This window comes from Nycticebus coucang, chromosome 13 (assembly GCF_027406575.1).
Source record: "Nycticebus coucang isolate mNycCou1 chromosome 13, mNycCou1.pri, whole genome shotgun sequence".
NCBI lineage: Eukaryota > Metazoa > Chordata > Mammalia > Primates > Lorisidae > Nycticebus > Nycticebus coucang.
In genome coordinates, this window is record NC_069792.1 from 59,451,009 (window position 1) to 59,477,560 (window position 26,552).

General features: G+C 38.4%; 1 protein-coding gene across 1 annotated transcript in view; it reads left to right on the top strand.

The window, feature by feature from the left end:
• Positions 1-26,552, top strand: part of CPQ (carboxypeptidase Q) — a 509,108-nt gene that overhangs the window by 359,055 nt on the left and 123,501 nt on the right. The window contains exon 6 of the mRNA XM_053559321.1: positions 26,063-26,154. Within this exon, the coding sequence (XP_053415296.1) occupies positions 26,063-26,154 (92 nt within the window). The remainder of the gene's footprint in view (positions 1-26,062; positions 26,155-26,552) is intronic.

Genomic DNA, 26,552 nt, shown 5'->3' on the forward strand with positions numbered 1-26,552 from the left:
ATAATTAGATATATGTATGAATACATTCCATATCAACAAAATTTTTATTCTCTTTGTAAAGACATTAATCCTAATTTAGTCTTTACTGTAGAATCTGCTAATTCAAATAATATCCACTAGTAGGTAAATGAGCTAAACACTAAACATGTACAAAAGTCTGACAATTAAGTTCGCAAACTTTCCACCTTGTGGGTGTTTCAGCAGCACTGTACAAACAGCTCAGTAAGTTTCTTTTTTTTTTTTTTTTTTTTTTTTGTAGAGACAGAGTCTCACTTTATGGCCCTCGGTAGAGTGCCGTGGCCTCACACAGCTCACAGCAACCTCCAACTCCTGGGCTTAAGCGATTCTCTTGCCTCAGCCTCCCGGGTAGCTGAGACTACAGGCGCCCGCCACAACACCCGGCTATTTTTTGGTTGCAGTTTGGCTGGGGCCGGGTTTGAACCCGCCACCCTCGGTATATGGGGCCGGCGCCTTACTGGCTGAGCCACAGGCGCCGCCCAGCTCAGTAAGTTTCATAACCTTGGTATATCTGTGTTCATGTCGATGTTTGGTGGCAACTTTCTGAGCAGCATTCGTTATTGTTGTTATGTGTTTTTGTGTGCTATCATCAGAATGTTGGAGATTGAATTAGAGCAATGAACAAATATATTTCTTGCTGAACTTGGTTAAACTTGGCGAGAGTAAAAGTGAAATCAAGGGCATGTTAATCCAAGTTTATGGGCATAATGCCATGAATAAATGGCTGCACACAAATGGATTAAACATTTTTCTGAGGGGAGAGAAAGCATCACTGCTGAAAACAGCTCAGGGTGGCCAGTAAAAGCAGAAATGACAAAAACATTGCAAAAATTCATCACATTATGCTTCAAAATTATTGCAAGACTGTGAGAAGGATAGCAAACCAAGTAAACATTAACAGAGAAACAGTTAGGAAAATGTTAACTGAAAATCTTGGAATGAGAAAGTTGTGTACAAAAATGGTCCCAAAAAAGCTCACCGACGAATAAATATAAAGAACTTACACAGCTCTGTGAGGGACTTTTTAGCCAATAAACAAATAACTGTATTGGAACATACTCCCTACTCACCTGATCTAGCCCCCAATGACTTTTTTCTTTACCTAAAGATAAAGGAAATATTGAAAGGAAGACATTTTGATGACACTCAGGACATCAAGGGTAATATGACAATTCTGATGGCCATTATAGAATTGTTTCAAGGGTGGGCTAGGAGCTGATGTTGGTGCATAGCTTCCCAAGGGGAGGACTTCAAAGGTGACTGTAGTGATATTCAGCAATGAAGTATGTAGCACTCTTTCTAGGATGAGTGTGTGAACTTAATTGTCATCCTACATATATTAAATTTTATATAAGATTATATGCTTATATGCATACATAGTAAGCAAATATTTACATATTTAGATGTGGAAACAAATAATTAGTGCCTCTTTATAAAGTTACTATGCTTATAGTCAGGTTCTATAATTGTGTATTATTTTATATGGTATCAATAAAGAGAACAGAAATTATTCTAGTTATTTCAAGAAGGGAGTGGTTTCATTTAGAGACTTAGAGCCCATGGCAGAAAGAGTTAATGCTTGCCAAATATTTTATTGCTTCCTAATCTTCTCTTGCTGTTTGGTTGAGACCTTATGATGGTCCCACCTGAAACACGTTGATGGAAGTGTTAATTTCCCTGGTTAAGAGCATGTATGCCTTTTTCAACCCTCATTTCTCCTGCCAGCCACCTCGGAAGATGTATGTTGAAATGGAAAAAAAAAAAGGCAGATGAATCCTCATCATCTGAGTCACCAGACAGGAGATCACTCACTAACCTGCCCTGGATTTCACATCAGCACAAAGCTAACTTTTCCTGGGCTAATCCCCAGAGACTCGAGAGTTGTAATATTGAAGCAGCTAGGGTGAATTAACTTACAAATACTGGGAACTATAAAAATGATGAAAGGGTATGGAGAGGGATGATCAGGGTGAAACTACTAATATGCAGAAAATCATGAAACACAAGAACTACGGGAAACTGTTCCCAATGATCTTAGCCACCTACAGCGCCAAAGTGACTGATTTATAGGAAGATAATTGGAAGCTGTTGGCAAAAGCTCACATCTGGGTCTACCAAAGCCCATGTGACTACCCACTCAAAGGAGTAATAATAATGATTTCTATTTATCTTTTGTCTTTGGAATCTTATATGAATGTGTCTCATTATCTTAATCTAAACCATTACACAGTTTGCACAGAATCTAGGAAATATAGTTCTGATGCTTCCAACCCTGTAATACCAGGGAGAAGAGAGAAGGGAAAATGGTGTGGGGTTGCCAAAAACTAAGCTGGCATGCAAAGGTATCCAAATTATTAGGGTGAAGATATATTCCAGTTATCTAGAATAATCCCAATCTCTTTATGTTGACCCAAAGTATTTTTTTCCTTTTTTTTTTTTTTTGAGACAGGGCTTCGCTCTGTTGCCCAGGCTTGAGTGCAGTGGCAAGATCATAGCTCACCGCAGCCTCAAAATCCTGGCCTTAAGGGATCTTGCCTCACCCTCCCAAGCAGATAGGACTACAGGTTTGCACTGTGCACCACTACGTCTGGCTAACTTTTAGATTTTTTGTAAAGATGGGGTCTTGCTATGTTGCCCAGGATGGTCTCAAACTCCTGGCCTTAAGCAATTCTCCCACATCTGCCTCCCAGAGTTGTTGGGATTATAAGCATGAGCCACAGTGCCAAGCTACCAGAGTAATTATTAATAGTGCTCTTTTCATTCTCCAAACTTTCCATGTTTGGACATTAAATTATATAGCCAACTATGCCTACCTATTAACATAATGAAAATACTTTATGTATTTCATCAGAAAACACTTATTGAGGATATACTAAACACTAATCATTATACTAAGTACTAGGGACTTTGGTCAACAAAGGCTCATATGATCCTAGTATTCATGAAATATAATGTCTGGTCTAGTGAATGATGGGGCCTAAATAAGGCAATAGCTTGGAGGATAGAGCACAGGATACATATTTGAAAGAGGTTAAGGAATTAAATTGTACTGGGCTTGATAACTAATTGGCACGGTGCTTAAGACCCTTAGATTTGAAAGTAGTACTGCCTAGGTTTGAATACCTGGTACTTACCACTTATTAGCTACCATAATTTGAGAAGTTACCAACTGAACTCTGCCTCAATTTACTAGGATGTTATAGGGGGGTTATATAATGCTTATAAAATTGTTGTGAAAAATTAAATAAGATGAAACTTATAAAGCTTATGAGAGTGCTTAAAATATAACAAATAATTAATATTTGTTACGGTTACAATAATGAAGGAAAAGGAGGATGCAGAGGAAAAGTCGTTCTTTCTTAATGGCTAAATATGAGAGAAGCGTCTAAGCAAAACCCAGGGTTTCTGACTTGGGTGTCTCGGTGGATGATTATGTAAAATAGTAAATGCAGAGGCAGCTGATTTATTTGGTGATAAGAATGCATGTAGTTTGAATGTATTACAAAATGAGTAAACACAGGGAAGACCAACTTAAGTAGGCAGAATAATGCATTTGGTTCAATTATGCTGAGTTTGAGGGACAGGTGGTATCCAAATGGCAATGTCAAATAGGCAGCTGAATATTTAGGTTCGGGGCTCAGATAGAGAACTGAGCTGAAATATAGATTTAAGAGTTTTCAGGATCTAGATGGCAGTTGAACCCAAAGAACTATGGGAAAATGATCAGAGAGTATGTTCAGAGTGAGAAATGAAAAGGCTATTAACAGCTATCTGAGGTAGGCCACAGTTTAGAGGACTTGGGAAAAGAAGCCCATGAAAAAAGACAAGAAGAGGTGCCCAGAAAAATAGAAGAGAAGCAGGTGAGTGTTGTGAAGGAAGGCAAAGACGAAAAGAAAATCAGGAAAGAATAAGGGGGACAACAGTGTTAAGTGCCAAACAGAAATAAAGAAGAACAGAAATGAATTCCCTAGCTTGAGCATTTGCATTCTATTTTGATGTTAGTGAGAATAGATTCAGGAAATAGAGAAGGAGGAAGTCTGAGCAGATCACTAAGGGCAGACATGAAAATGAGAAGAGAGGACATGGAGATTGCACAATATTAACCTTTTCTTCGGGTGCTTGACTGTGAAAGAAAGGAAAGGATTGGGCCAGGTGCAGTGGCTCACACCTATAAACTTAACACTCTGGGAGGCTGAGGCAGGTGAATTGCCTGAGCTCACCGGTTCAAGACCAACCTGAGCAAGAGCAAGACCCTATCTCTAAAAAATAAGAGGCTAAGGCAAGAGAATTGCTGGAGCCTAAGAGTTTGAAGTTGCTGTGAGCTGTGACATCACAGCACTCTACCCAGGGCAAAAAAGTGAGACTCTGTCTCAAAAAATGAAGGAAGGAAGTTACCTGGCGGCTAGAGTCTTTTTAAAAAGCATGGTCTATGAGATCATTTGGTTCCAAAGTTGCAAAAAGGATTTGCATACCAGGAAATTTTGGGATTGCATGACCTTACAAGTTCTTCCCATTTCCAAGTGTTTATTATTCTATGATTCTTTACTTAATAAGTATCCAGTTTCATATTTTATTTTCACAGACTGATACCTATAGAGAAGGTAAAAATCTGTCTTATCCTAGCAAATTTAAGTTAGAATTTAATTCTCTCTTACAAGTCTTTAAGGAAATGTATTTTGGGGGTCAAAATATATACCCATACTTAGTGTATTTATGAATGATGTTCTTAATCTTTTAGTATCATAGGCATTCAATTTCTTTACAAATAATGTCATGATTGGTTCTTATTTTCAAACAACTACTTGTGCTTATATGTAATTTGCCTTTTTGAATAGTTTTTTAATGCCAGTTTTTTCAGCTTCTCCAGAAAGAAATTATTAAATCATTAAGTTAGATTCAGTAACCTCTTCTAGGGTTTACTGAATGATAATTCTTTTCGAAGACTTTGTTTAAGATTTGCCCCCAGCGCCTTGGTGGGTTTATTGACTAACCAGAGCAGTTAGTTTGCTGCTACTGGTAGGCTATGCATCTGGAAGTACTCTAGTGGGAGAGGCCAATGCTTTGTGTCTGAAAAGTCCTAGGTCTCCTACCACTCTCTCCACTCTTGCTAGGCATTAGAGAATAAGAATTTGTAACTGCATCATAGTTCCATACTACAGCCTTTCATTTAGGATCTTGTGTTTGGAAAGTCTCTTCAAACGTTTCTTTAGCCTCAGGGGAAAAAGTTGCCCCCAGAGGTACCTCAATTTTGATCAAAAGTATTCACAAGTCTATTTCTAGTTTTTTTCTCTACCAATTAAAGTCCTCTTAGGTTGGTAGATTAAAGCTCATAAACTTGGTTCCACTGGTTTATTAGAAAACTCTCTTTAGCTTTGAAGAGTTAAAGTTTTCATATAGACAGACTCTAGGGAGCTAGGAAAAGGTTGTTCAAGTCCTATACTTTAATTTTCCTCTGGTTTTGACCAAGCTCAGATTTTTGCTGACCTTATTGTGTAATATAGCCTAACAATTTCAGTTAGAGATTGGTCTCTGTTGTTCCTATTTGATTAGAAATTCACAGAATTTTTGCTATCATTTTATTTATTTTCATTTATATGTTTAAAGCCTTTTCATAATTATGATATTGAAATATTCTATTTCTTTAATTCTCAATAACATAGTTGAAAGATGTACTTTTGATATAAGAAAATATTTTGAAGAGAAAAACCACTTCTTAATGAATGTACATTGATCATAAAGCTGTTCTAATTTCAAAAGCTTTAAATGTGAAAAAAAATGTGCTACTAGCATTGGAGCTCTGACATTAATTGTCATTTTACTTGACTGAGCCCTCCTATTTGTGAGAATCATCATTACTTAATATTCATCCATCTATTCCTCATTTATCTGCTCAACTCGCAGTCACTAAGAATAGTATTAAGTTCAGTATTAAGCTTAAGCTTTTTTGCTAAGCATTGGACAATAAAGACAACCAGTAACAGTTAGCATTTTGAATTTGTAAAGAGAACCATTTATCATATGTCTTGATCTAGGATATTACTTAAACTTCAACATTTTTCTCCAAATGTCTTGAAATCCAACTTGAGAAAAATATAAATTACATGGTGACTTTCTTTTTTCTTATGTTGTTCCTTCGGTCTTACATTTCCCTACGCTGTCCAGCAACTTGAGTTTATCATCATAGGGTGGCATGATTAAAATGGAAAAGACTTAAAAAATATGTATACTTAAAATCTTCAAAAAATAAAAAATGAGTAGCACCAATTAAAAAATAATAGGAGCTTATAAAATAAAGTTACGTAATTAGAACATGCAGATACAAAAGAGAACCAATTTAAATTATTAGAAATTAAAATGTACAGTCATTTAGCTTTTTTTTCTTTTTTTTTTTTATTATTGTTGGGGATTCATTGAGGGTACAATATGCCAGGTTACATTGATTGCAATTGTTAGGCAAAGTCCCTCTTGCAATCATGTCTTGCCCCCATAAAGTGTGACACAAACCAAGGCCCCACCCCCCCTCCCTCCGTCCCTCTCAATAGAATAAGTAATCAAAGAGAGAATGCTGTCAAAGAGAGACTTTATAAATTGGATCATGGAAATTAGAAAATTACCAACTGTATAAAGGGAGAAAAGAGAATTGAAAATATAAAAGATTTTGAAACATAAGAAGTTCTATTATACATCAGTAAATAGTTTCAGTAGAAGAAAATAGAGAAAATTGCTGAACATTATGTGGAATTAAGGCAAGACATGAGTGTTCATATTCATAAAAGGATAAAGAATGCCATGCCAGATTAAATTTTAAAAGCCTCTTTTTATATTTACATTATAATGAAGCTAAAGAATAGCAAAGGCAAAATGTTTGCTTTCTTGAATGGGGAGATATGAAATAGCATTGAAGCTTTCCTTGATTACTAGAGTTTTATTCTGGCATTCATTTGATAAAGCTTTCTCTTACGTTGATTTAGTTACTTAATTGCTGCTACTTCTCATGCAGTCACTGTACTGGCCTCCAACTCTTTTTAGTTTACTGCTTTTCTCTGATATTTGCCAAACAAACCAAAAAACTATTAAAGCCTCAAAGAAGAGTAGTCTTAAGCCAGGCATGTAATACTAGCATAATGAAATCTTGCTACCCACTGGACACTTTTACAAAGCTTTTCTCAGTTAATCTTCACAACCCATTCCCATGAGTCTGGTACTGTGGTATCATCCCTGTTTTCCAGATGAGGCTTATTTAGAGAAGCTGAGTCACTTGCCCAAGGTCATATAGCTTTCAGTAGTGTATTAAGTGATGCATCCTAGATTTTAATAAAGTCAAATTCTAAGCCAAAATTCTTAATGACTATTCTATGATTTTTTTTTATGAAAAAAAAAAAAACACTTTAGGAAAGCTATTGGAACTTTAAACAATCTTCCACATCAGCCTTTTCTTCTAAGGGGCTGTATCCTGTAGCATTGAGATTGATGAAATTCTGTTCCTTAGACAAGTGATTGATCATTTTACAGATGTTTTCAGATCCACATGTGGCCAGAACCATTCAGACTCTGCATGGTTTCTCAGCCAATTTAGTTAGCCCTGAAATATTTTTCTAGAAGAACCAGAAACCTTTCAGACTCTGAGTCCTTTTATAGAGCCCTAGGAACTTCTATAGATTCTAACAGGAAAGAATTTCTGCTTTACTCTCATGTCTTTCTCTTGAAAACAGATGCTGGTTCTACTTTTGAATTTCGTACAGTTAAGGCAAGAAGGCAGGTTAAGCTTTCTGTAGAGATTACAGAACAGGCATCCACAGAAGGTTATACCTCCTTGGTCTTCAGTGTGTCCTTCGAGTGGTCCCTAAAGACCACTTCCTTGGTCTTCAAGGAAATCCTTCCAAACTATGGACATGCTTCCTTGGTCTTTGGGGAAGTCCTTCAAACTATTACACCTCCTTGGTCTTCAGGGAGTCCTTCAATATGGACATGCCTCCTTGGTCTTTGAGGAAGTCCTTCAATATGGACACACTTGCTTGGTCTTCTGGGAAGTCCTTCAATATGGACATACTTCCTTGGTCTTTGGTGAAGTCCTTCAATATGGACACCCTTCCTTGGTCTTCAGGGAGTCCTTCAATATGGGCACACTTCCTTGGTCTTTAGAGAGTCCTTCAATATGGACACACTTCCTTGGTCTTTGGGGAGTCCTTCAATATGAACACACTTCCTTGGTCTTTGGGGAGTCCTTCAATTTGGACATGCTTCCTTGGTCTTTGGAGAAGTCCTTCAATATGGACATGCTTTCTTGGTCTTCAGGGAATCCTTCAGTATGGACATGCTTCCTTTGTCTTCAGGGAATTCCTTCAATATAGATATGCTTCCTTGGTCTTTGAGGAAGTCCTTCAAACTATGGATACACTTCTTTGGTCTTCAGGGAGTCTTTCCAGGTGGATACACTTCCTTGGTCTTCGGGTAAGTTCTTCAATACGAACACACTTCCTTTGTCTTCAGGGAGTCCTTCCATATGGATACACTTCCTTGGTCTTTGGGTAAGTTGTTCAATATGGACACACTTCCTTGGTCTTCGGGAAAGTCCTTCAATATGGACATGCTTCCTCGGTCTTTGGAGAAGTCCTTCAATATGGACATGCTTCCTTGGTATTCAGGGAAGTCTTTCAATATAGACATGCTTCCTTGGTCTTTGGAGAAGTCCTTCAATATGGACATACTTCCTTGGTCTTTGAGGAAGTCCTTCAAACTATGGACACACTTCCTTGGTTGCAGCTACCCCAATCAGTTGTCCATGGAGGTTTTCCTAACTCAGGAGAGGATTGTTGAGGTCATATTGAAAGACAGAGTAAAGACACATGTCCTCCATAGAAGCTGTTTGTTTCCAAATTTCCATTTGTCTCTGGCAGAAAAAGATAGTATTTTGTTAGTTCTGTGTGAATCCAGGCTTTAGATATGGCACAATTTCTGGAGAAACTGAGAATAAAGCCAGAGAAGAAAGGCTATAGCAAGCTTGGGGATCACTGATGAGGTCACAGAATTGACTGGTCTTGCCATCTATGCATTTCACTTTTAGGTTCCCCCACCACAAGTTAAAAGTGCTGTGATTATGGACACCTAAATGAAATTCTCTTTCATATGAAAGCTATAAATTAGTGTCATAGTAGGGCTGAGTAGGGGAGAGGGGAGGATGAGTGGAGGGAGAGTAATTGGTGAGACCACACCTACGGTGCATCTGACAAGGGTACATGTGAAACTTACTAAATGTAGAATATAAATGTTTTAACACGATAACTAAGAAAAAGCCAGAAAGGCTATGTTAACCAGTGTGATGAAAATATTTCCAATTGTGTATTAAAAAAAAAAGATCATTGCCTATTTTATATGCTCCATAAAATGCACTGGCGGTAACAACCAGTGTCACAGGTACCCTCTGCAATTTAGAATCCTCAATACTTTCCCAAAAAATATATGATGGGGAGAGTAATCTAAATAAGCTCAACTGGGCTAACAGAGATCCTGTACTTTCAATCAGTGAATCTATGTACTGATCTGAGGTCCTTGGCTCTGTGGTCTTTTGAGGGGTTATTGGTGGTTACAGTGGAAGGCTCTAAGAATTTCAGTAAAAGTGAGGGAGTAGTTTTGAAGCCACGAAGACTGTTACACTTTGCCTAAGGAATACAAGTGAGATGGAAATGGATGAAAGAATCTAAAAGTTGAGTTGCCTTTTGAAAGTCTCTCTTCCTATGCCTGTGTTCTGATATTTTTTCGATTTACATAAGCCTGTCCCCAGAAAGGATACCAGGGGCTTGAATACAGCAGACACTCTCATGCTGGTTGTTACCTCATCATACCCTTTATAAGTCAAGAAACAAGACAGCAGGGAATGGTTCCATGTATAAAGAAATGCAAGGGAAATAAAACCCATTCAAATCATATCTGTAGCCTTCTAAATATTTGTCCTTGTGAAAAATTCCAGCTCTCATTTCTTAGTCTAAATTTCAGTTCAACCAAATGTTGCTGATTCTATTAGATAGGACTTGGTTATTACTGTGCCTCTCCCTTTCTTAGAAACCCTGGGAAAAAACAAGAATAATGAAAACAAAATAGTTATTAAAATGTAAATACAACGGCTGGATCCCTGATGTGTTATGCTGACAACCCTTGCTAGCAACCCAGGGAGACCCAGGTGCACAGGCAGAGGTGGGGGGTAGGGGGAGTGGACTTACCTGGTCACAGAGCATCAGGGCCTGGAAATTGAAAGCCTCTGAAGGGGGCCTTTTGTTATTCGACTTCTGTGGCAGGTTGATGGCTCATTCTCCTGTGAGGAATAGAAACTTGTCTTTCAACTAAACAGAGTACATGGGGCAGAGATTCTTTTTTAGTTTGGTAACCTAAGTATATTATTTAAAAAAAAAAAGTTGCTGCAAAATAGCAGGAAAGCATGAAAAATGCTTTATGAAGAAACATAAAAGAAAAGCAGGGGAAAGTATATTCAGTCTCAGTCATTAAAAGGCACACTACTGTTCCCAATCTTGCCTTCTTCCACCCCTCCAAAAGTTTGTCTATTTGAAGAGTTTCTTCTGTAGAACTCCAAGCAGGCCCCAAATATACCAACATCTTTAACAGCTGGTTCTAGAATTTAGAGGGGCTTGTAGGAGACATAATCTTTCATTTCACTGGAGTTTTACAAAACAGTTTGATGTGTAGCTTACTTTTGGCATCTGACTGTTTTATCAGAGGCTGTGTGTTGCTTTTCAGTTAGATCTTTGAGGGCTAGTGTCTTCTCACAGGGCCCCTGGCAGCCAATACAGCCAGGCCCACCCTGCAGAAATGCCACAAGTACTGCCAAGGACAAAGTGACACAGGCAAATTCCACTGAGAACTTGCTTACCTCCTGACTCATGTTTTAGTTTCCATAAAGGAACTGTTTTCAAAACTGACAATGTCTGTAGCCTGGTAATGGAAGATAATGATTAGCACATTAAAATGGGAGTAATCACAGGACTATTTGACACTGTCCTTAGAAAAATACTTTGCTTACTCAAAAGCCAAAGCAAAGAACTATTTCTCAAGTGACAAATGTGTGTAAATTTTTGAAGTGGATTGTGATTTACCCCAGAAAACACAGGCAGCCAGGACAGTTATGCTTTATAAGGTGATCTAATTCTTGAAATAAAAATTTATTCTGTGCAATGGCATGCATTTCTGATGGGAGGAGAAATTCTTATTGCTTACAGTAACACATGGGCTGTTTTTCTTATTTGGGAACTGCAGGGGCATGAAGTAATAGTTTTAATACAATAAATAAGTGGGCCATGGAACACTGGGATATCTTATTTATTTACCATTTATTACCCATAGTCCGTCAGGCACAACCAAACTCACGCTGGTGCCAGTATTTAATGCTGGAACTGTAAAATAGTCTGGCTAAGATTAGATTAGGCAGTTGACTCAAAGTCTGCCAGGTTCAAGACTCAAAAATGAATATATCAACATTGCTACTGTACGGAGTACTTGAACATATGTGTGTTGGGTGGTGAGGTAGTGAATGACCCTTTCCTGTTAGGGTCCCTTGTGAAGTCAAGGCTTAACTTAAAATCAAGCCTTGAAATCAATCAGGACATGACCTGAAATCTCTTATTTAAAAAAAAAAAAAAAAAAAAAAAACTTCTTTAATGTAAGTTATCATTTGAAGAACTGAAAGACAAAATTATTTACCCAGAACAATTTGATGCTTTGTGCATCCCTAGCATGGAGGATTTAAAAAACATGGTGGTGAATCAAGCCAAGGAGAGCTGGAATTGATAGCTCAGTATTCTCCGTAACAATGTGTCAATTTATGCTTGGAGATTTTAGGGTTTCTGTTTATACAAATGTGAACAAATATATCTTCAGCTTATAGCCAGGGTGAACCCAGTGCCAAAGGATAGCTCTTCCCTAGGACTGGGTGCCTTATTTTTCAGCAGTGTAAATGGCCCCAAGTATACTTTTTCATGTTGAGGGTCTTGTAAGTGTGTATCTAATGAATTATCACCTCCTTCTGTGCCAGGTTTCCATGAGATTAATCCCCAGGTGAGTCATTCCCAGGCCACTGGGTCCACCGATGGGGACTCACATGTAGAAAAAAGGTTCAAGCCATAGGCTTTGGGATCAGAAGAACCTGAGTTCTAGTCCTGCTTCTGCCTGTCATTACCATACGTGACCATGAGTGAGTCGTTTAACCTCTGTAAGCCTCAGCTTCCTAATTTATAAAATAGGAAAAATTATTATACCCACATCCTTGTGTTATTATAAGGTTCAGTTGAGAAAAGTTAATAATGTACATAAAATTCCTGGAGCATAATAAACATTTGACCAATGCTAGTTTTCTGTTTACCTTATGGAACATCTATATTCTCCAGTTAGAGTTCCCCTGTCTGTGTCAAGGTCAGCATGACACCGCAGAAAGTCTGTCTAGTTTGCATGTGCCTGTTGCTCACATGACTGTCTCTTTACTTGCTGACCTGGTGAGCTTGGATTTTTGTCCTTTCCTTGTTCTCTGGCTTTGGATCCTGTCTGGCCCTGTGCACAGAGTCAGGAGCACAGCCACTTTGCTGTGTGTGGTGGAATCTGCTGTCACTCTGCACAGCCAGCTGCTTAGTCCCTGCACATCAGTGAGTGGGCACTGGCTCTCCATCTCAGGAGCTCTGTGCTAACTCTAGCATCCAGAATGCACCTGCTGATGTCTCAGAGAGCCAGACAGACTGACACCTCCCTCTCAGGGTTCTTTGACTCCATGCTTGACTGGCTCCGGAATTCTTCTTCTTGGTCCCAGATGCTCTCCGACTCACTGCCTCCATGTCGGATCTGAACTGCTCTTACTCTAGTAGCGGGGTACAGGGCCTAAGGAATGAGTGTAGCTTTCTGTCAGATGCCCCAATGGGGCAGTGTTGGCAAGAGGTTCAGGAAATGACCGACTAAGGTGGCCACATATTTTCTTGAGTTTATGATAGGGCTGTTTATAGTCACAGCTTTTATTTGAAGAGTTTTTCATCCATAGGAAAAAGATTTTTTTTATTCTATATATCCTTTTAAAAGACACACAGGTTGCCATCTGGCTTTTATCATTTGAAATGGGTATTAAGCATGTCTATATTATATCTACATCATCCATATCTCGAGTCGTTTTGCTCTCTGGATTTTCTTAATTCTCAATTAAATTTCAGTCAGTCAGTTTAAGGAGGGAGTAAGGGCTGCCGAGTTGGAAGGTGACAAATTTGATCAGCGTGCTGTGCACAGTGTACAGAGGGAGAATGGGGGCGGGGGGCTGTCCCATGGCCTCAGCTCGCAGTGATTTATACAGTTTCTGTGACTTAGACAAGTACCAGGCAGACAGTGTGAGATCTGCTGTGTTTTGCTTTGTGTCTGCCTCTGCACCGCCTCTTTTCTTCCTGGCACTCTGTTTGACTTCATCTCAATCCTTGTTTTCCTGGGGAAGATTGTACTAGAAATTTGAGGAGGGGAGGAAGGCGGAGCCATGGTAGACACCACTAGAAGACTTGAGAACAGACCCTGCACCCTGCTGAGATGATAACTTAACACTAATGACTCTGCATGGTGCTGGTTAAATAAAACTTACATTATAAAGCAATTCGGTTACTCCCACCTTGTTACTGAAGCCCAACCCACATGGAAGGTCTACCTATGCCATTAGTATTTGTCCTAAGTTATTTTTGTTTTTGTTATGTCAGAGAATGTTCTCAATATAAGGGATCCAGAGTCGGGGTGCTCTAGTTGAAAAGCACAAGCACTGGAGTAAAAAAACTAAGATTCTGGATTCATATCCTGCCTCTAGCAGTGACTAGGTCTGTGACATTGTGCAAATCTCTCACATTCTTTCAATATTTGTTCCATTATCTATAACTTGGGGATAGTACCCCGGATATAATAATACTGTCAGGTATTACAGGATTGTTATAAAAATTAAGTGAGATAATGTCTAGAAAGAACTTACTACACTGCCTGGCATAGTGTTAAGTGCCCAGTAAATCCTGATCCCTTCTTTCCCTTAGCCTCATCACCTCCCCAGCTGGCCAGCTGTCTTTAACACAGCATCAGTGGAACCATAAATACTTTCCCAGTTATGTAGTTACTCCCCACCAATCCACTCCTTGATCACCTTTCTGCCTCCCTGCCAGATCTATTCCTAAACTCAATTATGATCTCTCTCTGTTATAATCTCCCTCCCACTAAGATGATGATATTTAACCTTGATGATATTTAACAATTTCATTTTTCCTCAGAAGAACTTAAGGCCGCCAACATGTCACTGTGGGTTTTTGACTTCCAACAGGATTTATTGTTGACAACAGAATTTAATATACATATTTACAGTTGTAGCTTATTTTTCATACTCACCTGAATTTTGAAAAATCTTTTCTAGGCAGAGAATGCATTTTGATTATCTAAGTGGCTACTAGGCTTATAATTTTTATGTTCATTTTTAATTTTTATGAAGTTTATTCCCCCTAAATGCAAGTCAGTCTTGAGCAATTTCCTCAAGACTCACTTGCATTTTCATCTATTTCCTACTTATTTAAAGTTAGTGATAATTTTCTAACCTAGCAAGATGGTGTCATTCCTGTTAACATAAATCTGGACATTCCAGTGTTTTCAGTTTTTGACTGTCTTAGAGACCAATTGTTTATCTCCAGCAGCCTAGAAAATGTCTTTCTTTGCACTGGTCCTGGCTCTTACCCCTACTGACCATACCCAACCTAATGGCTATAGGTCAGTGATTTTCAATAGGAGTGCTGTGGCACTCTGGTGTGCCGAAGGATCTTAGATGTGCTGCAGAAGAAATTTAAAGACCATTAATTAAATTATTTTTGAAAGAAATTCAAAGCACAGTAAGTCTATTCTTTTTTTACTCTTTTTTTTTTTTTTTTGATCAATATAATTTAAGCGTGCCTTGGAAGTTCAACTATAGGTTCGAGTTTGTCAGGAGATAAAAATGGTTAAATACACTGCTATAGGTTATGTTCTTGTCATGTTGCTTCTTTAAATCAGACAGTTTTAAATGGAATTTGCAGGTGCTAACATGGGCCTGTGCATAACAGGAACAGGTGCCATACTTTTGTTAGATTATATTCTCTAACGTGAGATTTTAACCAAAAAAGAGACAGAAGAAGACAGAGATTGCACATGACTGGTCAGATCCTTCCACTCAGTTTATCTTTTGGAAGGGCAATAGTGTAAAGCAGTTAGGGGCATCGACTAAGCATTAGACAGTCCCAGGTTCGAATCCCAGTCCTGCCACTTATTTGCTGGTAACAGTGGGCAAGTGACTTAATTCCTCTACTCCCAGTTTCATAATTGTAAGAAGAAGGCAAAATTACTGATTTGCAATATTAATTGAGGTAATGTTTTTAAAAGTATATGAGGCATTGTCTAGAAACACCTCAGCACAGTGTCCAGTGCGGTTCAGAGTATGCAGTTAATCTTGGTCTTTTCTCCCCTTGAATGTTGGCCATCTCTAAAATCATATTAGCAGTGCTCTGATGCCTCCCCACTGTGCCATTTCCCTCCCAGATGCACTTATAGCACACTCTCCCTTTCTCAACCTCATTCTCAGGGTGTCCAATCTGAAACCTGCAGGCCACATATGGATTATCTGAGAACTGTTTAGCTTATCCATGTTGTCAGATGTCACAAAATTTTTGAACAAACCTTTTTTTTTTTTCGCTCATCAGCTTTAAATAGTGTTTGGATAGTTAACATGCAGCTCAAGACAACTCTTCTTCTTCCAACGGACAGCAGAAAAAAATGTTAAACACCCAAGTAACTTCATCAGTTTTCTTTAGATGAATTCAAAGCACCTACAATGATAATGATGTGATGATAATGATAAGAATAATGTGGGGGTTTCTTAACTCCCTTTGTCCTCTGAATTTTTAATTTCTGTGAGTTCATAGAGCATGATTATCATCTTTATCCCCAAATTCCTCAGTTCCTGGACCAGGAATTGTCTTCAATGAATGAGTCTGATATAGCTCAGAGGTGTCATTTTATCTGTTTGATTTTTGCACAGTTAGTCCAAATGACTATTTGTTAATTTGCTTTCTCACTCCTCCTATTATAAAATTTTAGATTCTCTTTTTATGGAATATAATTCTTAAGTGCATACTTGTGCATCCAAGGTAGACAGTGATGATATGTTTTCATAAGTGTTAAATGTAGAAGTGAAAAATAAGTAAGTTACAGAATGATGGAAAATAATGTTGTTGAAATGGTGTCTATACAAGAAAAAAAAGTTAGTAGATTGATTTTAAGGTTTGAGGACAGAGGATCCTGAGAAAAGTATGGAGAGTAGAGGCATTGCATTAATTCCCACACTAACACATAACTCTGCCTGGATTTGGTTTCATTTCAAAAATGGAGTGTTCACAGACTGAACACACACCTGTTAACTCAATCCTGGGAGAACAGCAGATAAACTTGTGGAGTCTTTCTAAGACAACAATTCCCTGAAGTTTTAAGTAAATTTTTTCAAGCTCCTAGGACTACTTTTAATAGACTATATAAAATGTCTCTCTTAACAGTTTTTGTATATTAAGATATGTGAAAATGACCTGGAACAGCAAAAGCTTCATAAGGTCAGATTAATCCATTACCTTGGCATTGTAAGGTACATAAAATTTGAAGCATTGAAATCTCACGTAAACACCACTGAGATTGCTCTAAATTTTCTTTTATCTCAAGAATACAGATATGTCTCACACTTCCCATAATTGAAGGATACAAGTGTTTGAGATAAGAACAGCCCTTCTCCTGGGAGGCCAAATGCTTCTCTTAAATAAATGCCACTCCCAGGTCCCTGTGTGTAAGTTTCAATATTTGTAGAGTCACCTCTTATAATATCCTAAATCTAATAAGAACTCAAAGCTTCTAGTCTATTTCTATCTACCCTACCTGCCCAAGACCAGCCTTATTTTCAGGCTTTATTCTCCTCTAGGAAAATGTAAAAGATAACTGATTTAATGTTTTAAAATATCATTTGTCTAGAAATTCTTTTCATAGATCTAATCTATAACTCTCTTCTTGCCACTTAAAACTATTTCGATTAGGTATCTAATACATACATTAACAAATATATACAGGGATCGTTGATTTATCACAAGCTGTATGAAAATCACAAGCAAAAAGTACATTAAATCATGATCAATTGCCAAATTGGCAGAACAGAAAATAGCAACAGAGAAAGGAGAAAATGGAACAGGGGAGTTGGAACTGGGTCTTGAAAGATGGTTGAGATCTGGGTAAGCTAAGAGATGAAGGAAGGACAAGCAGATAGCATAAATGGTGTGAGGAAAAGCACAGGAATGGGAAGGAAGGGAAGACATCTGTGTATATGGAAATGAGGCTTTGGAAAGGGGAGTAGTTGGAGGTAAGTCTAGAGAGGCAGATTGGAATCATTCTGCATAGGGCCTCAAATGCTATCCTGAGGAGGATGCCCTGTCCCATAGACCAGCAGCCTCCAAAGCCAGAGAGTGTGTAGGAAAATCCATTTGAGTATAGGAAAATATTTATTCTTTACTTAGAAAAAATATATTTCACTAATAATGATTTGTATCGACAATATTGTATGTGTCATTTACACATAAACGTATGTATGTAGTGATTCTTATTTTTTTCAAATTTGTTTGAAAATATCAAAATTGTTTTATTAACAGTGGTGCACATTTGAAAGAGACAGACTACTGCTACAGATGATAAGGAGTGATTAAAGGTTTTCATGTAGCCAGTGACATGTTCGAAGCAGCATTTTAAGATGAATCTGGCAGCAGTTACACAGAAAGGATGAGAGGAAGCAGTTAGTTGGCGATTGCAGCAATTCAAAAGGGCTCTTATGATAGCCACAGTGGGAATAGAAAGGAAGAGGAAAGTTCCAGAGACATTTTGATGATCTTTTTCTTTTCACAGTGAGAACTGTCCCTTAGCAAGAGTATTCAGCACTTTGGGGGCCAAAAATAGAGTAGTGCTCGGGAAAGGGAGTTTTTATGTTCAAAACTGATTGAAAATGGATTATATTAAGAAATGTTCTATGCTTTAAAATCCCAAATTTAAATGGAACCAAGAAAAAGAAATTAATTATTGGTCAAAAATAATAAAGGATTAAAGGAGTAAGCCTTTAATAAAATATAACCTCATATAAAGTATAGGTCACTTCATAACTAATTTTATACAGAAGGAAAATTTTTGAAAATACAAATAGCATCTTCTCCATCATAGCCATAGAAAGGAGCATTTGAAAGAGTTAAAAGAAGCAGCTTAATTATGGTTCCTGCATTATAAAAAAAAAAAAAATGTATCCCTGGCAAACAATAATAACAGCTGCAACCAAAAAATAGCCGGGCGTTGTGGCAGGCACCTGTAATCCCAGCTACTTGGGAGGCGGAGGAAGGAGAATCACTTAAGCCCAGGAGTTGGAGGTTGCTGTGAGCTGTGATGCCACAGCACTCTACCCAAGGTGACAGCTTGAGGCTCTGTCTCAAAAAAAAAAAAAAAAAGTATGCTTCATGTCCACCATTAGGTATTGAAAAGGGATCCCAGAGATTTTCTCATTCCAGTTGCTTGTTGGATATTACTTTTTGATGATTCCAGATTCAAGTGCAAACATAGTTGTTCTTCCTCACACAGCTTGATCTTCACAAACATTAAAATGTAAGTAACCATATTGGTGAATGTGAATTTGTAGGAGTTCTGGTACTTGTACTTGATTTATCATCATTTCCTTAAAAATCGTACTGCTGGTTTAGCTCCTCACCAGTTGATGTTTTTGTAAGGTAGAATTCTCAACAAAAATGTGATTCAGAGTTTACATCTATCATTAACCAGCCTTCTCACTTTCTCCTTGCAGATAAAAACACTCTAAACAATGACAGGGAAAAAGAAATAGCATGCCTCAAAATGGTAACTAGACCAGGCTTTTGAGATTCCTACATGATACCAGCATTATTTTAGAAACATATTGATAAAAGAACCCTATGATCAGGCAATTTAAATAAGAAAAACAAATTCACATGCTTTAGTCAAGCATCAGATAGAAACTTAACATTTGTCTCTATCAAGTTAAAATAGACGACAAAATTGTGTGTGTGTGTGTGTGTGTGTGTGTGTTTATTTGGGCTGCAAATGAGTAGAATATAGTGTATAAAAATAGATATATGATACATAAAAAAGAGAGATAATATTAAAAGCTCTATATCAAATAAAAGTGAATATTCTCACACACTGCTGATAGGAATCTAAATTGGTAAACTTTTAGGGCATTAGTGATATGTGTCAAGAGCCTTAATAATGCTTATCCTATTAAGACTCAAGTACTGATTTTAAGAACTTATCCTAGAATAAAAATTAGATTCCTAATAATAAGGGAATAACTGAAAAAACTAAGAACCATTTTCTTGAAGGTTATTGATTATACTAAAGACCATATATGTGTGCCATGATTTTAAGTGGAAAAGGTAGTAGAAAACTATCACTGTTTGTGGATACCTAATTTTGTATGCGTGTGCTTGTATACATTCATATGCATATACACACTGTAAGGAAATACAACAATGTGCCTATAGGTTGTTTTGTTTTCTAATTTTTTATTTACCTTAATTTTACATTTTAAAAAGGATATAACTGTTTTCACATTCAGAAAAATTATCAAGGTAAAAAGTTAAAGACAACTGTCAGAGTTTAAAATACAAACACCTCTAGTTCAATTAGCTGATGGAAAATTTGTGACATATATATAATATATGCATATATAATATATATGTATATATATGAAGCACATATATTAAATGTGCTTCAGTTTCCATGTTGCTTTTGTAGCACAGCAGGGTCTAGTCAAAATTTAGAACATCAATAGCTTTTGTTGACTGAGTCATATATATGTTTGTGTGTGTGTGTCTGTGTGTTCTAATGTTCTACTATCCTGGCTGCTGGGGTGTTTTCACCAGTGGTAGTGGGCTTTGATCTTACAAAAATAGCCCATCTTACCAGCTTTCTGAACTGAGTAGGTAGTAATAGCCTTTATATTAATGAAAAGGCAGTACCTTTAATTTGTACTTATATAAATATATTAGTCATTCTGCCGATCAATAAACAAACATTTGTTCAGCACTTGTTAAATGTCAGGTACTGGTCCAGATTGTAACAAGGGGAAATGAGTAAATTTCAGAAAATTAATGATCTAATGGGAAGCTCAACATTTGAGTGTGGTTGAAAATGAAAATAGAGGTCTGTAGAAAGCTCTAGAAACACTGAGGAACCACAGCCAAACTTGCCTTTGAGGTAGGGAAGCCTTCCCAGAGAACATGATGTTAGAGATGGGCTTTTGTTGAATGAATGGCAGTTTGCTGGATGGCAGAGGTGAAGAGGCGCTCTAGACAGGGAGAAGAATATATACAAAGGGCCAAAAGTCTGGGAAAGCATGGCGTGTTGACGGACTGGTAGGAAATGCAGTGTAGCCAGAGCTTAGGACGAGAGACAGAAGCAGATAATGAGAGTGGAGAGCTGGGGCAGGCCAAAAACAGCCTTCACTAACTGTAGTCACAGTGATTCTCCTTCCCCAATGATTAATAGTGATTTTCCTGGCTGATAGAAGCCTAATCATCATAATGAGGTAGGACTGTTGCCTTTGAATTATGGAAATTATAACTGTTATGACCCGTTCCACAAACACAGGTTATAAATATTATCACATCTCTTTAATCTTCTTTACAGTTAATCACCCAAGCCTCCACAGGGTTTATTAGCAGGAAGCCTATTAATCTCCTCTTGAGTGAGATTCCTTCCACAGGCCTTGAATACTCAGACTTCACTTAGGCCAAATGGGTCTGTCATTCTCCAGAACCTTGTGGTGCCCATTTTGGGTAACAAGGATACAACTCCCTTTACATACAATTCCAACCTCAGACATAGTTCCCTAAATAATAATCACTGTCCCAGCCTGGCTGGGTCCGGAGTCACTTCTGGAGTGGGCCTCATACTAGGCTGAAATTAGTCCTTCCCCTAGAAACTTAGGCCATTATATGAAGCCCAGGTCAACAGCCCAGACTCCTCCCTTCATCAGAATCACTTTATTACCTTCCCTGCCCTGGGACCCTCTTCAGTGTCACCCTGACCCAACAAGTATCTCATCCTCAGCCCCTAAAAGGAGGAAACAGGGGTGAGGACACTAGGGCTTCCCTCAAGAAGGCCCTGGGCTCCTTTAATACCCTGATTCTCCTCCTGCCCAGTGTCCAAGTTGTTTCTCCAGGTGGTTCAAAAGGTAACAGCTTATAAGACAGAGTTTAAAACATACCCAGTTGGGAGGCTGGGCACCCAAGGCTCCGTGGTTAGAGCGCCCGCCCTGTGCATCAGCTTGTTCCTGCTTAACGAGGAAAACAAAACACCCTGTTGCCCTGCCCAATACCTCCTAAAGTGCCTAATTGCTTTCTATTTACATAACTAAACAGCTACAACTAGTGATTCTTCCAAGAACAAAGATCATCAAGGGGATTTTCTATCCCTGCCTCACAAAGAGAAGTACGTACAATGTACTTCACTAGAATTATTAATCTTTGTCTAACCATGCTCTCTATTTTAAAAATCAGTGATAAGGTGCTCATATAGTATATGACAAATTATGTAATTTGCCCAAGGTGGAAATAGATCTCCACCCCAAACCCAAGAGCTTAACCTCTTCCACTGTGCTCCCCCGTTTTCTCCTGTGCTCCATCATTATTTATGTTTATAACTCAGATGCTGTAGTCTTACTAGTCATATGTAGTCCTGTTTCACCAATAGAAATGTCTTTAGGCATAGGCCCTCTCTTCCAAACTGTTGCTAAAAGAGAGTCAGGCGAGTGTATTTGTAAACTAGCACAATTATGTGGAAAATGAATATGTTTACTATAAGAGAAAGTGTTTTCTCTATAAAGTTAGATTACAGATATGTGGTTTCCATAGTTCTGGAGAGCTTGAAACTGAATAGAAAATGGGCATTGGGGGTCAAAACACTTTGTTAACTTGAACTTTCCCTAACAAACGCAAACAATGCAACCTAATCATATGTATCCTTATTTTAATCTGAAATTTAAAAAAATGTAAATACACCTTGTTAACAAAGTATTCTTAAGAACTTACGGTTTGGAAAAGCTGTCTACAAGCTTGATTAATCTCAGTTTTTTTACTGAATGTCAAGTTTGTTTTGCTTTGCCCCTCCTTGCTGGGAGTGTAACATAGTCAACTGACATTTTCAATTTATCAGTTTAATGACAGTCATCTCTTAGCCCTCTCATCTTTAAATTTAAGGATAATGAATAAAAAAGAAAAGGCCAACCAAATTTTTTTTCACCTTTTCTGAAATTGTACTATCTTCCCCCAGCACTTTTATTCTACTCAATGAAAATGAAAATGAAATGCATGTATGTCATATTTCATAAACCAAAACCAAGTTCTGACATGTCCTTGATAGTTTATGTTCTTTTAGAGCAGCGGTTCTCAACCTGTGGGTCGCGACCCCTTTGTTTTTGTGTGTGTGTTTAATTTTTTTAATTAAATCATAGCTGCGACCCCTTTGTAACAATGAAAATACATCACGGCATTAGGAAGGTTGAGAATCACTGTTTTAGAAGAGAATCGTGATGCTGTAAACTGTTTGCTGCACTATCTGGAGTTCTTACTAGAAATTCTAACAGGTCGAGGAATCTCTCTGGCATTCGCTGCAGATCTGTGGGAGAACTAATTGCTATTCTTTAACAAAACTTCAGTGAGACCTGAATCCTAGCCATCCAAAACTAGACAGGGTTCTCCCTCCATCCTCCAATTCTAGGACTTCCTTTTACATGTTTGCCTTGGACAGGTGCTGCATAGCGCCCAGCTGGCTCCAGAGCTGGGGCCAGGAGTACTGCTGAGCTGTTCATTTACCTCTGTTCTCCCACACAACTACTTCCTTAGAACTGACCGCTTATCACCCTGTTATTGCTTTATTATTGTTGTTGCTATTATTTTATATATTGGAAATTTGTGGAGCTTGTGTCGATTTATTTAGATTTGGGTAGGCTCTCTGTTGGGATGAGAGAGTATTTCATACTGAGAGAGGATATGTGTTTTCCTACAGGCTAGATAAGGTCTGCATTTTGCCTTAGCTGAGTTATGTATTCTGGATAGACGAAGACGTTCTAAGGCTCCTGTTTCCCCCCATGCTCTCCCTAGTGACTGTTAGCACCGACTGGAAAGTTCTCTACAGTGATGGAGAGAGAAGACAGTAAATGGTTCTTGAAAACCTACTATGTGTCAGAGACTGTGCTTGATGTATATTTGCCTTGTCTCATTTAATTTTCTTAACAATCCCATAAGACAATTACCACTTTCTTTATTAAGACACTGATGCTTGCAGAAAGTAGGTCACTAACCTCACAGAATCAGAGTGGCAGAGCCAGGAATGAAATCAGCTCCTTCTGACTCAGTAGCCAGTGCCTTCCCATCACCCACACTATCCATGGTGAGCTTTGAAATTGGCAGAGGGCCCAAACTCCATTCTAGGTTTAGGGTCTAGTTATTGGGTGAAGTCTCGTACATTCCTCATAGGTTTAGGGACAATCAGAGGGGAAAGAGACTTTGGACTCAGGTATCTACTAAACCTCTGGCCTCCCAACCTCTTTGGCCTTCACTCTGGAAAATAGATGCCAGGGTTCCATGCTGAGGGGCGCTGACCTTCTCAAGGGCTTGCTGAGACTCTGTTGGTCTTTTTAGGGCCTGCTCCATGCCAGCAGCTATGCTGTTGTTCTTCTGAGGCCTTAGCATCCCTCACTTCAAACTGATTACTTCTTTATTACCTTAATATGACATCATTGGCCATCTGGCTGATTTGTAATGTGAAAGAGACTAATCCTGCATGATAATAACTTTAGCGTGGCACACCAAATCTATAGGGATATCCAGAATATTTGCTTTTTAAAAAATGAATATTCTATAGCCTGTGCTGCATGGCTATCCTTACTCAAATTCTGTCGTTTGAATAATTTGGAATTGTTTTACTGATAGGTATAGAGATATGTAAAAAGAGTATTTTTTCCTTTTCTTATGGATTTATAGAATGTTTAGAATTTTTATTTGAAGAACGTAAGCAATGGTACCCTATTTTTCTTTTCTTTTCCTTGGTTACAAGTAAAATGTCATTTGATTTAAATTGACACTAAATACATCTCTTTTAGAGAAATCAAAGATTATGATCATTAGCAATTCTGATTAGATTTCTTCCTCAGACAAGAGACTGCTAAGTTTGTACCATCAATGGAGCAGGTGGTTTGACTGTGGAGCAAGCAGTGGACACTCCAGGATTCTTCTTTGCCAGATGCTCACAGGCCTTTGGAAGAATTTCTTCTATGGGCATTTAGAAATCCTTTCTCCTTTGCAGGGTGCAAGTGTGTGCCCTGTGCCTGGATACCCACTGTGTGGGGTTATAGTTCATTATTGGCTGATTACATGCTGGCCACAAGGCTGTATTCCGTACATTGTCACATCTCATTTAATCCTTATCACTACCCCATGAAAGTTATGGTGTCGGCATATAATGTTACCCCACTGTTCAGTTAAGGAGCCTGAAGTTCAGATAGCTCAATCTCCCAGTGGTTACACAGAGAGCATCTAACAATAGCAGGATTCTCCCGATCTTTCTGCCTTTGTCAAATATAACATCCTACATGGAAATGAGCTAGGAGAAGAGTTTTAGGATATCAGGCTGTGGAAGTGGCTTTGAATTTTATTGTAATTCCAACTTGGTTTTATTCAAAGCCAAGTTTTGCATTCATTTATTCCTTCAGTAGTTATATTTTGGGAACTTAACATTGTTTGCAGTCTGGAAACTAGAGACGTGAATGAATTAAAAAGCATAAATTACGGACTTCCAGAAGCTTAGATTCTGGTTATTGAAAGTTTTGAGCAGAGAAATGACATGACCCAGCTTAGGTTTTACAAAGGTCCTCATGGCTACAGTGAGGAGCATCACCAGAAGAGAGGTGAGGACTGAGACAGAGAGACCAGTTGGGAGGCAACTGCAGCAATCCAAGCAGCAGGTGGTGGAGGCTTAGACCAGAGTGGTGGCCCAGATGGTTATTTTTTAAAAACAACATTATCAGGTCCGAATCAGAATTGATTTTAACTCATGGTCACAAAGTGGAATTTTAGCATACTGCTTCACTATTTTTTTAAGTTCAGAAAGCAGCTTCTCTGAAGTTAAAATTACTGAGCCTTGTCACTCAAAACTGGTTCTAGGTCTGCCAGACCTGCCATTAACTAATAATAACTCCAGGATATAAATTTGTGACAGGTGGGGATACTCACCACTATACTAACGAGGACGGCGGTCAGGATATAAATTTGTATATCACAGGTCAATAAATTGCCACCACACTGTGCATTGACAAAGTAAATAAATATTATCCATATCCAATTAATTTTCAATTGGCCTTAAATGAACGACCTTGTATTTCCAAGTAGAAGAAGAAATTGGCCATGAATAGGCATGTACGTTGCATCTACTGTTATCAGTTATTGTATTACCGAGGATGCCATGGGCAGCTAGCTCTGCTTGTACATTTAGACCACATGCCTTGTCTCAAAAGTAGATTCATATGATTTGGTTTCAATTAATATCACTGGAAGACCCCATGATCTGCTTAAGGTCCTCTTAACTTCATCTGTGTATATAATTTAATATCTCACTGAACTTGGCCCTCACTTGGGTCCTGCTGGACAGGATATCCAGTTAAGAATGTGATCAGAGGTGCTCACTTACTGGCCTACAGATAGTGTTTCTCACAACCCCTTTCTCCATTAATCTGCCCAGGATACTGGCCCCGAAGTTGCCACTTTGCTGGGTCAGCCATACCGTGAGGCAGGAAGCCCAACCAATGAAAGATGAGTGCCTCTGATTTCCTCTTGCCTCCACAGTGCAGATGAGGGGCCCTGCCAGTTTTTAAAAGTTTAAAGTCAGCCGCAGTATCAGTTTTTAATTTTGTTATTTTTCCCAGGGCTGCGTCCAAAGAGGACTCTGCGCCTGGTGCTCTGGACTGCAGAGGAGCAAGGTGGAGTTGGTGCTTCCCAGTATTATCAGTTGCACAAGGTAAAATCTCATCCATGCATTACTGTGCATTTGCATGATATCAGTATAAGCCAAAAGCATTGATTGTTGCTTTTAGTTTTGAATTTCCCTGTAATTGAGACTTTCAGTAACACTTTGTGGTTGACAGACCCTGGCAAACACCCCTGTATAAGCCCTCTTCATCCAACCTTGTAAACAAGAAAGCTGGTGAACTGAAAATGCTATGTTGTGAAGCTTATTGAAGGTTTTGACCAGAGAAATGACATGACCCAGCTTAGGTATTACAAAGGTCCACAGATGGTGGCCACACACTGTGATGTAGAAATACAAAGTCCAGCTGCAGATGCTGCCATTTTCTTAAAGTCTCCCTAGCTCTGCTGCCCTGTGGGCCAGAAAATCGTAACATGTGAACATTTTCT